This window comes from Euprymna scolopes, chromosome 29 (genome assembly GCF_053919585.1).
Source record: "Euprymna scolopes isolate OS-2025 chromosome 29, ASM5391958v1, whole genome shotgun sequence".
Lineage (NCBI taxonomy): Eukaryota > Metazoa > Mollusca > Cephalopoda > Sepiida > Sepiolidae > Euprymna > Euprymna scolopes.
In genome coordinates, this window is record NC_136510.1 from 44,420,715 (window position 1) to 44,435,687 (window position 14,973).

Sequence of the window (14,973 nt, forward strand, 5' to 3'; positions counted from 1 at the left end):
TTTCTATTGTTGTTTTACTGAAAATTCAACTATGTAAACAAAGAAATAAAATGGTAATTTTTTTTTTTTACCTCATTTCCACCTTAATATTTAAAACGATTAGTTTTATAGATTTTAAGTATGCTGAAAACGAATATCGCATTTCAATTTTCCGCAAATGAATAGCTTTCTGGATATTAAGCAATGTCATTTCTTATGTTATTGCTGTTGGCAATCTTGGTACGCATATTTGCGCGGGGTTGCGCTGACGCATACCAAGATGGCCAACAGCAATAACATAAGAAATGACATTGCCTAATATCCGGAAAGCTACTTATTTATGGAAAATTTAAATGCGATATTCGTTTTCAGCATACCCGAAAATCTTTAAAGGTAGTCATTTTAAAGAAAAATGTTAAGGTGGAAACAAGGCAAAAATTTCCAAAATGCATCGCAATGAAATTCTTTATCGAACCACCTAATTATTATTTAGATATCCTCAGTTACAAAAAAAAAAAAAAAAAAAAAAAAAAAAAACGTTTTTGTTTTACAGATTCAAAAAAATGGCCTTGACAATGAGTTAAAAATAAATTATACAAAATACTATTAGGTTTCTGACAGTATTTTGTGTACTTTTACGTCATTGTCGAGATTTCAAAGACATTTTTTTTTTACATAGGCGTCACCACTCATCAAGACCGATAGGCCACTCAAGGATAAGGGTTAAAGAGTGTAGAGTAGTCAAAAGGACAATATAGTAATCGATAGTAATGGAAGTTCGGTAAATTTGTTAACTTAAGTGGAACGGCTCATCAGAAACTTGTTCACGTTGGACTTGAAGACAACCATATTATAGACAGCTGGAAAGCAGGAAAACGGAAGACAATTCCACAGGCGTGCAGTTCTAAGAAAGAAGCTTTGGTCATGGAATCTATGTTTAGGTTTAGGCACAGATAAAGAGTGTGGAAAATTATTGATAATGTTTTCAGCTAGTCTAGTGTTTCTTGTGAAAGTTTGGCGAGGGGGGGACCATAGATTGAAGCTCAGTCGAACACTTTCCATGAAAATAACGATAAAGCAGAGACAAACTCGCAACATCTCTTCTGTGAGATAGAGGTTGCAGCGAAGAGAAAAAGACATCTCCCACCACGTGGCTACTTTTCTTATGCTTTTGTAACGCTCAACACTAATTTCCGAACAAACATTTTACATTAAACACTAAACATTCATCCAACTAGGTAGAAGAGTAACTCATCTTGCCTTTGGTAATATTTATTTGGGTGCTTATGCACTTATGTTACGGTGCTATTTTTCAAATAGTATTTTCAAGTTAAATTCAAGTTTCACAATATCTTTTATTTAATTGTTAGGTGAAAGTACAGAATAGTTAAGAAAACACCCTTCGCTCCCCATATTAAGAATGGGTTTCTAAATAATATCGTTATTATTTCAGTATGGTAGCATAAGTGCCTTTTATTTGTTATATATTTGTTTTTGTTTTTTTGACCACCAAGAAACACAATTCTACTTTAAGTAAGAAGTTATAAATACCATGATAACAGAAACGCATGTACTTAATACATTTTGTTGTTTTTTAATGCTTTTAGTACATTGTGCTAAAAGCGTTAAAAACAATAAAATTGTTTTGGCTCGGTATTGTTTGGAAATAAAATTTGAAAAACTAAAAATAAATTTTTTTTAATTGACAAACTCCTAATAAAAAATGACTAGTCTCGTAAAACGAAAGCAGAAAAATAGTTTTCTATTTTTAAGAGAATACTTTACTCAACTCAGCGCTGGTCAGTGCATTAGCACATAGCGAGCTGTTTTCCTTTTAAGCGGATTTGAATTTATATAAAAGATAACATTTTAAAGAAATTTCCGCGCCATTAATAATTATAAAATATTTATATATTAAACATGAAAATAATTCTGAAACTATTATCTATATGAAAATGGATGATATATGCTGATTTATCTCATCAATTTTGAAATATTCTTTGTCAACTTTGCTTGGTCATAACTTTGCTTCCTGTGGTTGTAAAAATATAAATCAAAGTCCAGTAGAGACGGATTTCTATGTTTATATAGCTATATCCAATCAAATTTGACCCTGCACATGTTTATCCAAACGTAAAGTATGAAATGTAAACATTAAAAAAACAGTTCCCCTGTCGTCATTTTTTACCGTTTTTTTTCATTTTTAACTTGGAACATAAAACATTGAACACATAAAAGAAAAATAAATTAACATCATTGGAATGCTTATTTTATTCTCTTTCTATCGATGTAATTCTTTTCAAAATTGACCCACAAATAAAGATATGACTTGTTGAAGCACATTAGGTATGTAACATTGCCAATGTCCACGAAAATACAGCATACGCTTGTAATACTATATATGATGAGTGCAACGTCTTGTCAGACGAATGCCACTCCCTCAGACACTTAAAAGTCCATGAGCCCAAAAATGACTTTCATCGCCACAGGACCATTTTAATAGGCAAATGCCTGAGGGAGTATCTATACACAGATGATGTTACAGAGTCTTAGCTTTGTACGACAGCTAAGTCTCTCTCTCGGTTCAAAGTGTTGAGATCCAGCAACAAGCAAGAGCAAGATAGCCAGCAACAAGTTAAACTGCAGGCCAGCTTAATGCGAGTACTGGTCTCCCGCTTTATGGTTTTTTAAATCAGAGATTTGCTTCTCCTAGAAAGGTTGCCTTCACCACAGCTTACGGGAGCCCTCTCCACCCCAAAATATATATATACATAGATATACACATATTATATATATATATTAGTGTTTGGATGATTAATCGGAACTTTTGTGATATTGGAATCGGAAAAATCTGTGTACATTTTCCAATACCAAAAACGATTCCTTTATCTTTTTTTTTTATTTGATTTTAGTCTTAATAAAAATATTCCACTGCTGGTAGTAATAATAAAATAAATATTTATTGATTGTAAATTATCAGTAAAACAAATCTAAGGATCATCCCTTCCTCACAAGTGTGTTTTTATGTTTGAGAAAGTATATGCACATTTAAGATAATCAGGACAAAATAATTATTTTATAGTTAAATATTCAGAGACTTATCGAGAATTAAAATTGGCAATTTAGTACAGAATTGATACTTGTATCAGAATCGGAGAAAAATATTAGAACCATCACTAATATATAAGGTATATGAAATGGCAGATCCCTAAAATGCATAAATCCCTCCTTTATTTAAAAATTCACCAAATCAACCAATTTTTAATGAACTTTTTAGTATTTATTCACAATCACAGAATATAATGAACCCATTTTTTTAAATTTTAGTGAAAATGTATTATTTTTTTGTAAGCAAAAAACACCTTTGCTAAAGTTAGTTAAAAAAGACATGAATTTGTTTTTTAATAAAAATAGAAAATTGTAGATGTTAATTAAAAAAGAAAATTGGGTTCTTCTGCTTGACAGTGACATGAGGCGAATGTGTGCATTTTAGTTTCAAAAACAGCCTACAGAGGGCGTGAGTCAGCCGAACAGAAGTCGATAACTCATACCTTTCTAGAAGTTTGTGCAAAGACAATCCCTTGGAAGGGGTTTTTGAACAAATAAGGGAACTATCCCTTGTAACTGTACAAAAACACTATATTCCAAAAAGGTTTCAATAAAAAAAAAAAAAAAATTAAATTTCTATAAATTTTTATAAATAAATAAAAACTTCTATATTAAAATTATATTTTGCTACATTGACAAACAAAAATTACATTTTGATATGTTTATACAGTCTTACTGTAAAAAAAATGTATTCTTAAATCTCTATAAATCTTTCTTATTTTTACATTTTGATATATGTTTATATTGTGAAAAAAAAAAAACAACAAAAAAAAAAACAATCTTTATATAAAAAAAAATTATTTTTCAACCATTATAAAGTTTCATGTTTTTAAAATTCTATTTTCCTGCACTGACAAACTAAAATTCTATTTTGATACATTAAATCACTCGTTGAAAAGAAATTATAATAATACCTTGAAATTATATTTTGATACATTTTTTTTATTCAATAAATGTTTCAATTATCATATATTTTTTGTGGTTATCTTGTTATATATTTTTATGTTATCGTAAACACTTGTTTATATTTGAGGTTCACATAATGGCCACTCGATATCATTTCTCTTTTGAAGAACAGGGGCCGATAACTCGTCTTCTGTCACCGTCATGCAGAAGTGCCAAAAATTGTTCAATATTTCAGGAACATTACGAAAAAGTGCTTAAATCAATATAACTAAAAAAAATAAATCAAAAAAATCATATCATTGAATTAAAAGCATTGTTTATTCAGAATTTCCACTAAAAAATATTATCATTGAATTAAAAGCATTGTTTATTCAGTATTTCCACTAAAAAATATTATCATTGAATTAAAAGCATTGTTTATTCAGTATTTCCACTAAAAAATATTATCATTGAATTAAAAGCATTGTTTATTCAGTATTTCCACTAAAAAATATTATCATTGAATTAAAAGCATTGTTTATTCAGTATTTCCACTAAAAAATATTATCATTGAATTAAAAGCATTGTTTATTCAGAATTTCCACTAAAAAATATTATCATTGAATTAAAAGCATTGTTTATTCAGTATTTCCACTAAAAAATATTATCATTGAATTAAAAGCATTGTTTATTCAGAATTTCCACTAAAAAATATTATCATTGAATTAAAAGCATTGTTTATTCAGTATTTCCACTAAAAAATATTATCATTGAATTAAAAGCATTGTTTATTCAGAATTTCCACTAAAAAATATTATCATTGAATTAAAAGCATTGTTTATTCAGTATTTCCACTAAAAAATAATATAATTGAAAACATTTCATGTGATTCTAATGATACCAATTCTCACAAAAATTTCAAATATAATGCTATATGTTTTTTGGTTCTTCATATCCTTCTATAATAGCCTTTTTAAGGCGATATCTCAAAGGTTGAGCAGCTGTAGTTCTGCTGGTATAGAAATGTTCATACATTGACGTATATACTTTTTCGTGAGCAGGATTTTCTGGTAAGCTTTTAAGTTTCAATGTATATTGGAGGGAGAGTTTTTCCCATCTCAGGTGAAGGGGGAGTTCATTAGCTTCTGTGTGTAGGCTTAGGATAGGTGATGTTTGGAAGGCTCCTAAGCAGAGTCTGAGTGCTTGATTTTGTATTGGTTTCAATTTTTCTAGGTATGATTTCCTTGTTGAACTGTATATAATACAACCATAGTCCAGCTTTGGTCTTATGATTGCTCTATACAATAGGAGCATGGTTTTACTGTCTGCTCCCCAGTTTGTGTGGGATATTATTTTTAATATGTTTAATGCTTTCTGGCATTTTTTTTTTTCTAGTGCATCTATATGTGGCTTGAAATTGAGTTTATTGTCCAGGATCATTCCCAGGTATTTGGTTTGCTGTGCCACTGGTATTGTGTTGTTATTTATTTTCAGTTGTGGGTCCTCTCTTTTTGCAAAAGTGTATGCATACTGTTTTAGTTTTGGAGAGGATAAACTCATTTTCATTTGTCCATTTTTCAATTTTATCAAGGCACTCCTGCAATTTCCTTTCAATTGTTTGCATGTTAGGGGATGAGTAACTGATTGCAAAATCGTCTACAAAGAGGGCTTTGTCAATGTCTGTAGTCACTGCTTTGCTGACGTTGTTGATTTTTAGGAGGAAGAGTGTAACTGATATTATGCTTCCCTGGGGCACTCCCATCTCCTGTCCGTATACCTCAGACCTCTCTACCCCAAGGCGTACCCTAAATGAGCAACTCCTGAGAAAGTTTTGTATGAATATTGGCATCCTTCCTCTGATTCCAAGGTTATGTATGTCCCTCATAATGCTGTATTTCCATGTAGTGTCGTATGCTTTTTCTAAATCAAAGAATACTGACACCACATGGTGGTTTCTAATAAGACCGTCTTTAATGTAAGATTCCATTTTGACCAATTGGTCCATTGTGTTCCTTTCTTTTCTGAAACCACACTGATATTTGTCAAATATTTTTTTTTTTTTCTAATATCCATACGAGTCGATCGTTTATCATTCTCTCCATGGTTTTACAGATACAGCTAGTTAGAGAGATAGGGCGGTAGTTTGTTGGATTTGTGGGATCTTTATCAGGTTTTGGGATTTGTATGATTGTGGACTCTTGCCAAGTGTTAGGAAAGTAGCCTAAAAGCCAGATATTATTTAGTATATTCAGGAAAGTGTTTAATGAGGTTTCTGGTAGTTGTTTCAGAAATTGGTAGTGTATCTCGTCCGGTCCAGTAGCAGTATCTTTGCTTCTATCCAGAGCGTTTTTAAGTTCAGATATTGTGAACGGTAAATTGTATTTTTCTGTATTGTTTGAGTTGAAGTTCAGCTTTCATTCTTCTGCTTCTTTTTTGTAGTTTTGGAATGTTAAGCTGTGGTGTTTGGGAGAGGAGTTTTTATTTAGTTGTTCAGCAAGTAGATTTGCCATATCCTTTTTTCCAGTGCATTTTCCACCATCCGGGTTTTTTACGTGTATAGTGGGGTGTTGGGTTTGCTTCCCATTTATCTTCCTCACCATGTTCCATCCTTTCTAGCTAGGTGTTTTATTATTTAATTTAGATACATAATCTTGCTATGTTTCTCGTTTAGCTTTTTTGGTTATTTGTCGTGCTTTTGCACGAGCTTGGCGGTAGAGCTCTAAGTTTATTGAGGATGGGTTTAATCTGAATTTTTTTAGGGCTTTTTTCCTTTTCTTAATTGCTTCTTTACACTCTTTTGTGAACCATGGTTTGTGCTTGCTGTTTTTCTTTGAAGTTTTAGGGATTGTTTCTTCCGCTATTTTTATTAATCTTTGTGTAAATGTTGCTATTGGGTCAGGTTCCTGGAGTATTTCGTTATTTGTGTTTGGCAGAGATTTCTGAATGTGGACCAATCAGCTCTCTTTAGTTGCCATTTTGGTACTATCTTCTATTGTGGGTTTATTTGTTTTAATGAAAATTGGGTAGTGGTCACTACCACACTGTTCTTCATGGATATCCCAATTAAAGTCCATGTAGATAGTCGGAGAGCTGCTGAGGTTGTTCCTGTAGATGGATATAGGTAGGTGTTTGCCGTTGTTCAGTATACACGTTTGTGGTTTCTAGTATGGATTCTATTATATTTCCATTATGATTTGGTTGTCTGTCTCCCCAAAGGTTGCTGTGCGCATTGAAATCCCCTAGGATTAATGATGGTGCAGGAAGCTGTTCGATTATTTGATTTATTTGAATTTTTTAAAATTTGTATTTTGGTGGAATGTAGATTGAGCAAATTGTGATAGTTTGGTGTAAGGTAGCTCTTACTGCTATGCTTGCAGTTCTGTGTTTAAAATGAGTTTTTCATGGGGTATTGTCTTCTTTAACATAATGGTTGTACCACCTGTTGGTCTATGGTCTATATGTGATAGATTGATTTTGTTATATACTTCATAGACTCTAAAGGAGAGGTTTGAGTTTTCCTTCATTAGAGTTTCCTGTAGACATACGATATTTGGGTTGTGATCATTTTAATTCTTCATAGTTGGATTTCAATCCTCTACAATTCCATTGTATGGCTGTTATATTTTGAGTTCTTTTATTTTGTTCCATTTTATTTGTCTAGGGGCGTTTTGTTTTCTACTTCCATTTCCTCCAATGTTTCTTTGTTTCCTTCTCTTAAGGTAGATTGGGATCTGGATCCTGGTCCTTCCCTAGTTCCTGCTTTATTGGGTGATGATGGTGCTGCTTCGCTTGGCTCTTCATTTCTGCTGTTAGGAGTTCGGGAACTGGAGTTTGCTTGGGATCGTGTATCCGTTTTGTTTTGGGTTTTTTTTTCCCTTTTGTTTGGACAGTGATTGGTGTTGTGTTTTTTTTTTGGGGGGGGGGAGCTTGCTTCGTTTCTCCCTTCTTCGACTTCCATTTCCAGGGAGTCCATATATTTATCTGTCACTTGAGAGTTTTATAAAGGGTCTTTTCCTTTTGTATTTGATCTAGATCTGGATATTGAATTTGATCTAGATCTTGGTTTTGATTTTGGTATAACTTCTGGTGTTCTGGGCTCTTCCAACTTCTTAGTTTTATTATTTTTCTCACTGACATTTTTATTGGTGTTTTCATCCTCAACTTTTCTCAGTAATTGAAATCTATTTTGAGTGTTCGTTTGTTGTGTGTTTTGTTTTTTATTTGTGGTTATTTCGTTACTTTTTGGTTGGGGTTTTGTTTGTGAGTTTATAGTTGTGTTTTGGTTTATTGTTGAGGTATTATTTATTGTATTAGATTGAATGGTCATTATTTTTTTTAATTCTTCAAGTAAACTTTTTGTTTCGTTTAAGAGCTTTGCGATAATGTCAATATTGATATTGTTGGAGTTTGATGCTATTGAATGTTGGTTTGAGTTGTTGAAGTACTGTATATCTTTTTTTGTTATATCTGCGTAGTTGGAACTTTCTATGATTTTCCTAGCTTCGTTCAATGAAATGTTATTTGTGTACTTTGTTTTGAGTATTGCTCTTTCTTTTATCCAGATTGGGCAGGTTTTTGAGTTTGCGTAGTGGTTTTCCTGGCAGTTTGCACATTTGGGGTTTTTTTGGCAATCCTCGTGGAAGTCTTTTTCACCACATCTTATGCATGTTGGTGGCCGTGAACATCGGTCGCGATGGTGCCCATATTTTTGGCAGTTATGGCATCTTAGGGGGTTTGGGATGTATGACTCAGTGTTGACTGTTAGGTAACTAATTTTGAATTTTTGTGGGATTATTGGTGTGTTGAATGTCAGAATGTATGTGTTGGTGAGTATAGTTTCGGAATTTTTCCTTATTTGGATTCTTTGTACGTCTGTGATGTTTTGGGATCTAAGGTTGTCTTTTATTTCATCTATGGTACATAATGCAAGTTCAGAGGTCTTGATGACACCTTTACTTGAATTTAGTGTCTTGTGAGGATAAACTTTAATGGTTTTGTTGTCAAAAGTTTTCCATTTTAGCAGTTCCTCAGCTTGCTTTTTATTCTTTATTTGTGTTAATATTGTGCCATTATTTAGTTTTTTAACCGATATAGGTTTAATACTTTGTGAGAGTATTTTTTCGATTTTAAATGGAGAAGTTTTGGTTATGGGTTGTTCACTAGTTGATTCCAATACTAGAAATGTTGGGAAATTCTCATTACTTGATATTGGTTCATTTTCAGAGTCTGAGTTTGAAGAATCTGATACTAAATCTCGTATTCTTTTTTTTTTGAGGCTTGTTTGTATTCATAGATGGATTTTTTTTTCATTTTCCCTGCTCCCCACCTGCCTCGGAGTCCTATTTGGGAAGTGTTGGGGGGGGGGGGGGGGATACCCTTTCGCCCCCAACCCAACAGGAAAAGTATACACTCCCTGCTGGTGGATCTAAGCATCTGTGGTTCTTCAATTTTTCTGAAGGCCTCATTTTCAGAAAAAATTCAGATTTACAGCCATGTTTTCTCCATTATCCAGCACGTTGTTTGACCCTACAGCCACTGCTTGCTAAATCAGTTTGTATAATGTGGGGAGTGTGGGCGTATTTTCTTGTTGTGTTTGTCTGATTTAGGGTTGATCGGAGCGGGCCCCTCCGACCGCCCGTCTAGCCAAGGTAAGGACCAAAGTGGCATGTTGAGAAGGAGAGGAACTCATATCTATCCTCTACAACCCTCAACCACCAGGATTCCGTTCCAAGGTGTCACGGGTCGCCACCCACGGCAAACAGGTGGCTCCATTGAGGGACTTTTACTTTCTGCAGGGGGGCAGACGGTGTATTCTGATGCCCCACTGACAGGGCGACGACTGTGAAGTCGCTCTGGCAACCACTTTAAGTTTAGATATAATAAATAAGAAATGTCCAACACGAGGTTTATGCTGTAGATGTTTAAGAGCGATTTTGAAGTCTTTAAGTTGTTGCATAGAAATAATTTTCTGGTTAAAATTAATGTAGAGTATTATTGTTTATTCCGAAAGCTGTTAACATGAAGTTCAGGGTGTTTATTTCGAAAGCTGTTCTTCGGAGGATTCTCGTTCAGGTCCACTAGGTATCTCCAAAACAATGTGAAAAACGGAGCGCATATTCCCGTGACGTCAGACTTGTGTTAACTACACAAACTATGGAAAAGCAGAAGCGACTTAATGATTTTTTTCAAACCTTTCTTTATCTTCTTCAAACTGCAATTAATAATTAATCTTTGTTATAATTTTGTTAGGTTTTAAGATTTACACAGTTTAATGATTAATATACAAATGTTTATATTAAATATGAAATACGGTTTTACTGAATGTTTTTTTGGTTACCTATGGGCTTTCATATTTTGTTTGGTAAAAAGAGACAAACAAAATATGGGGGGGGGCCTACAAAATGCTTAATATTTGTGCAATAATATTTTCAAATCGGTTTTAATCTGGCGATAAAATAACTGACAAGAGCCATGTTTATATAAAAACTTAATATTTCAAAAAAAATTTAAACAATTAAAAATCTATGTTGTAATGGAACATTTTGAAATAGAATTTTAATCGTTTTAATCTTTTAAAAATTAATTAATGTTTACAAAGTTTCTTTTTCTTGGCAATTCAACTGATTATAGTATATGTTAATTCGAAAAAACCCTATTGAAAAAAAAACAAAAAAAAACAATATTAAATTTATATAATTTTTTTAATTGCAACTTCAAGGTAAATTTTTGTTCAATACGTGTGTTTAAATTTTCAAAAATAAATATATTTTACTTATTTGAACTCTTACGTTTCATAATAAATAGAAATTTCGATAGATTTAAATACATTTTGTTCAAATTTCCAAAAAAAAATAAATAAATAGGGGGAGAGGGATACACGCATTTAAAAAAATTTCCCCTTGTATATTTTACAGTAACTGCATTTTATATGTAATTTCCTTCTAAAACGGATAAGTATCGAAAATTTAACAAAAACCTGACTATTAGTTGATTTTTGCTAGATTTATTAAACACGGGTATGTTTTCACGTTCGAAATGCTTACTACATGGGAACGTTATTTTAAAGCGCCAATTATGTAAACACGATTTTCGTCTCGCAATTTCATTACTTTCATACGATGAAAATATTAAAAAAAAATTGTTACTAGTTTATTTTGCCCTTCTTTTAAATGTTACAAAAGTTATATTGATAATATTAATTTAAATAATTTAAGTTACATCGTTTTACATATGGTGTGGGGGGGGGGTTAATTCTGTGGTGACTTTTGAAGGTGCCTAAGGTCCACCCACTGCACAGAAAGTAATCGGAAACCTACAAAAAGAAAAATTATGGCAGGATTGGAGTTTAGGTGGCAATTAACCTCAAACCCAAAACAACCCAAAGCAAAAGCGAAAGGGACACAAATATGAAGTCACCGGTTTTTATCCATGGAAACAGTGACAATTTTTATTTACATTGTAAACATATAAAACTTTTTATAATTAAAAAAAAATTAAATAATACGAACATAATTGTTCTGGTACTATTTGCAGAATTGTTTTGCAACTATTCTGTACTTTCACCTAACAATTTAATTTTCTTTCTTTTCTTTTACACAATCCACTTTTTTTTTTTTTATAAAAACAATTGAAAAGAGAAACTGAAAAAACAATAAGTGCATTAATATGAAAAAATCTAATTATTAAAAAAAATTTCGTGCCTAACAATTTAATAATAAAAAAGTCGAATGATTGACCATTTATATTAAAATTAACCCTACACGCATATCAATTTTTCAGTTTCTCTTTTTCAATTGTTTTTGTAAAAAATGGATTTTGTTGTAAAAAAAAAAAAAAATAAATAAATAAAATTGTTAGGTGAAAGTACAGAATAGTTGCAAAACAATTCTGCAAAAGTATCAGAACAATTCTGTTCGTATTATTTAAAAAATTTTAAATCATGGTGCTAGTGCACTTACTGATCCGCGCTATTTTTAAAATCGTATTTCCAAGTTTAATTAAAGTTTTATGTTTTTGTTATTCAATTGTAAGGTTAAAGTATAGAATAGGTTCAAAACACCCTCCCCTCCCCATGTTAATGTCTTTTCAAATAATAACGTTATTATTTCAGCACGGATCAATAAGTGCACTACTGCACTAGTACCTAAATTATAAACAGTTCTATATGTTTACAATGTAAATAAAAATGATCACTGTTTTCAGGGATACAAACCGGTGACTCGATATTTGTGTTCGTTTCGCTTTTGCTTTGGATTCGAGGTCAATCGCCACCTAAACTCCATTGGAGTTAACTACCAACATTATAAGCCGGCTTTCAAAACCATGCCCCCTGATCAGTTTCCACCATTAAATTGCACGTGTCTATATTATATTGCTAATAGTAATGATTATCGAGTTATTTTAATATATATAATTTCAGGTACTTGTACAGTTTACGGACCATGCTGAAATAACATTTAGAAAGCCATTAACATGGAGAAGGGGAAGCTATTTAAGAAAACAAACTTTTTCTGTACTTTTACCTAACAATTTAATAAAGATACCGTACAAAATTAATGAGAAAACCTTATCTAAAAATAACACGTCCATAAACCTCACAAAAAGTGAGCCCATCTTTTTTCGCAGTATTTCCGTATTTTTAGGGAGCCAAAATAAAACTAGTATTATGGGCGAAAATAACCAAAACTTTTTTTTTTTTTTTTAAATATAAATAATTCAAGCAATAAAACAAATATTAAAAGCTGATTAAAATGTATATTTGATTGCTTTCAGGCTTTTTAAAGAAATATTTCCGCTTTAACAACAGGAATGGACAGGTTCGCTTCTTTTACCAACAAAATCGCCATGACACATAACGCTAAAAAAAATATTACAGAATTCGCTAATTTAACACCCCCTAAAATTAAGCGATTATTACGCCAATAGCAAGATAAATAATATAATTAGAAAACAAACTAATAAAAAATAATACCTGTTTTTGAAGGCTTCAATCAACCGTGAATCTAATATATTCTCTTCTGGTTCCCATGTATTGTACCTTAAAAATAAACATGAATGTCAGAAGTAAACAGATAATTTTGCATGAAATAAATATTTGCAAATACACACACACACGTCTGTATACATGTATACTTACATATGCACATAAACATTATCGTATTAAAAGTTTAAAGGAACTCAAATGAAGGCTGAAATACGAGGTAAAAAGAGTTTTAAATAAAATCGGGGTCCGATTTTTAAGGGTTTTACAATTGGAAACTTAACCCCCACTTTAGAACCAGCATCACCGTTTAAAAAGGGCACTTTTCCTTATTATCCCTTCCCTTTGAAAAATATTTTTTTTCTCTATTCTAAATTATAATTATTTTAAAAGAAATAAAATTAAGAAAAATTAAATATAATAAAGTTAATAAAAATATATTTACAAACTGTTTGAAAAAAAGTTAAAAGCAAAAACAAACAACACCTTCCCCAAAATAAACAAGCAACAATAAAATGATTATATATATATATATATATATATATATATATATATATATATATAATATATAGTGTGCAAAATCAATTTTTAATAAATAATTAAAATAAAATTTCAGAAAACATACCTTGGAGACCAACCCTTCCATTTTACGTAAAATTCAACTTTTCCCTGTAAAAAAAAAAAAAAAAAAAAAAAAAAAAAAAAAATCAATAAATAAATAAAATAAAACAAAATAATAATAGTAAAAACAGCATTCATATTTTTCAAATAGAGCAACTTCAAAATGGGTATATTTATTATTTTACGCATTTTAAAACAATACATACAACTGCTTTATTTGGTTACAATTATACACAAGGTAATAATAAATAAGCATAAACAAATAACTTAACGAAAATAAATAATTTTTACCAATCGACCTAAGCTGTTAAAACTAAGTTTGTTATTTTAATAGTTTTATGAATAAAATGCATAATTTATGCCAAAAGCATTAAAATTAATTTTCCTTTTAATGAAATGGGAAGTAAAACACGTTTTTATGTTGCTTATTCGTTTTTTCACAGTAATATATTTTTCTCATATATTTGCATTCAAAATATTGCCTACAGAAGAAAAAAATGGATCTATTTTTAAATTATTTTTCTCTACGCCTTCCGCCTAGGCAACGCCGAGTGAACAATTTTTGGTATATATGAAGAGAAGGTACTGTGATTTTTAGTATTTTCAAGTTAAATTCAAAATTTACGCCATCTTTTGTTTATCTTAAAATAATAGGTGAAAATAGAATAGTTACAAAACATCCTCCCTCCCCATGTTAAGAATGGATTTCTAAATAACGTTATTACTTCAGCACGGTACCTTCTCTACGTAAGTACCTAAAATAGACACACAGAATCGTGATGCCTTTGATAATTTTTTTTCTTTGTCTTAAAAGAAAAAATAAAATACGGGATATAATACTAGATTTTTTTCCTATAAGCTTTAATTGTATCCCGAATTAACAGTTTAAAGGCTTAATAATAACTTTCAAAGTTCGCATGACTATGAAGAAATCGCTCTGGCAACCATTTTAAGTTAAGATATCATCATAAATAAATGCCAGACACGATGTTTACACTATAGACTGACATTTAAGAGCGATTTTAAAGTCTTTAAGTTGCTGCATAGAAATAATTTTCTGGTTAAAATTAATGTAGAGTATTATTGTTTATTTTTGCTGTCAAATTTCCCCAGTCCCTACTCTAGTAAGGAGGCCAACTAGTGTAGTTATTTCTTACATGTTGAAAAAAAAATACTTTAGTTTTAATTAAAAAAACAAACAACCAAATTAACGTTATAAGTGAAAAGATATAAATATGTAACAGAAATAAGTTTTTAATTTGAACACGCACATAAACACATTAAGATTTTAAAAGACTTAAAATCTGGCGCGATTTTATATAAGCCATCGTTTTTAGCCATGGCTAAAAATTGGTTCACAAAAAAGCTTATATATGGAAGCAATTTGTAAATAATTCAAA

At 31.1% G+C, this 14,973-nt stretch overlaps 1 protein-coding gene across 1 annotated transcript in view; it reads right to left on the reverse strand.

Moving 5' to 3' along the window:
- LOC145252628 (uncharacterized) overlaps window positions 1–14,973 on the reverse strand; it is a 59,408-nt gene that overhangs the window by 43,402 nt on the left and 1,033 nt on the right. The window contains exons 2-3 of the mRNA XM_080112354.1: window positions 13,578–13,621; window positions 12,944–13,009 (exon numbers count right to left, since the gene is read on the reverse strand). Of these exons, the coding sequence (XP_079968480.1) occupies window positions 12,944–13,009; window positions 13,578–13,621 (110 nt within the window). The remainder of the gene's footprint in view (window positions 1–12,943; window positions 13,010–13,577; window positions 13,622–14,973) is intronic.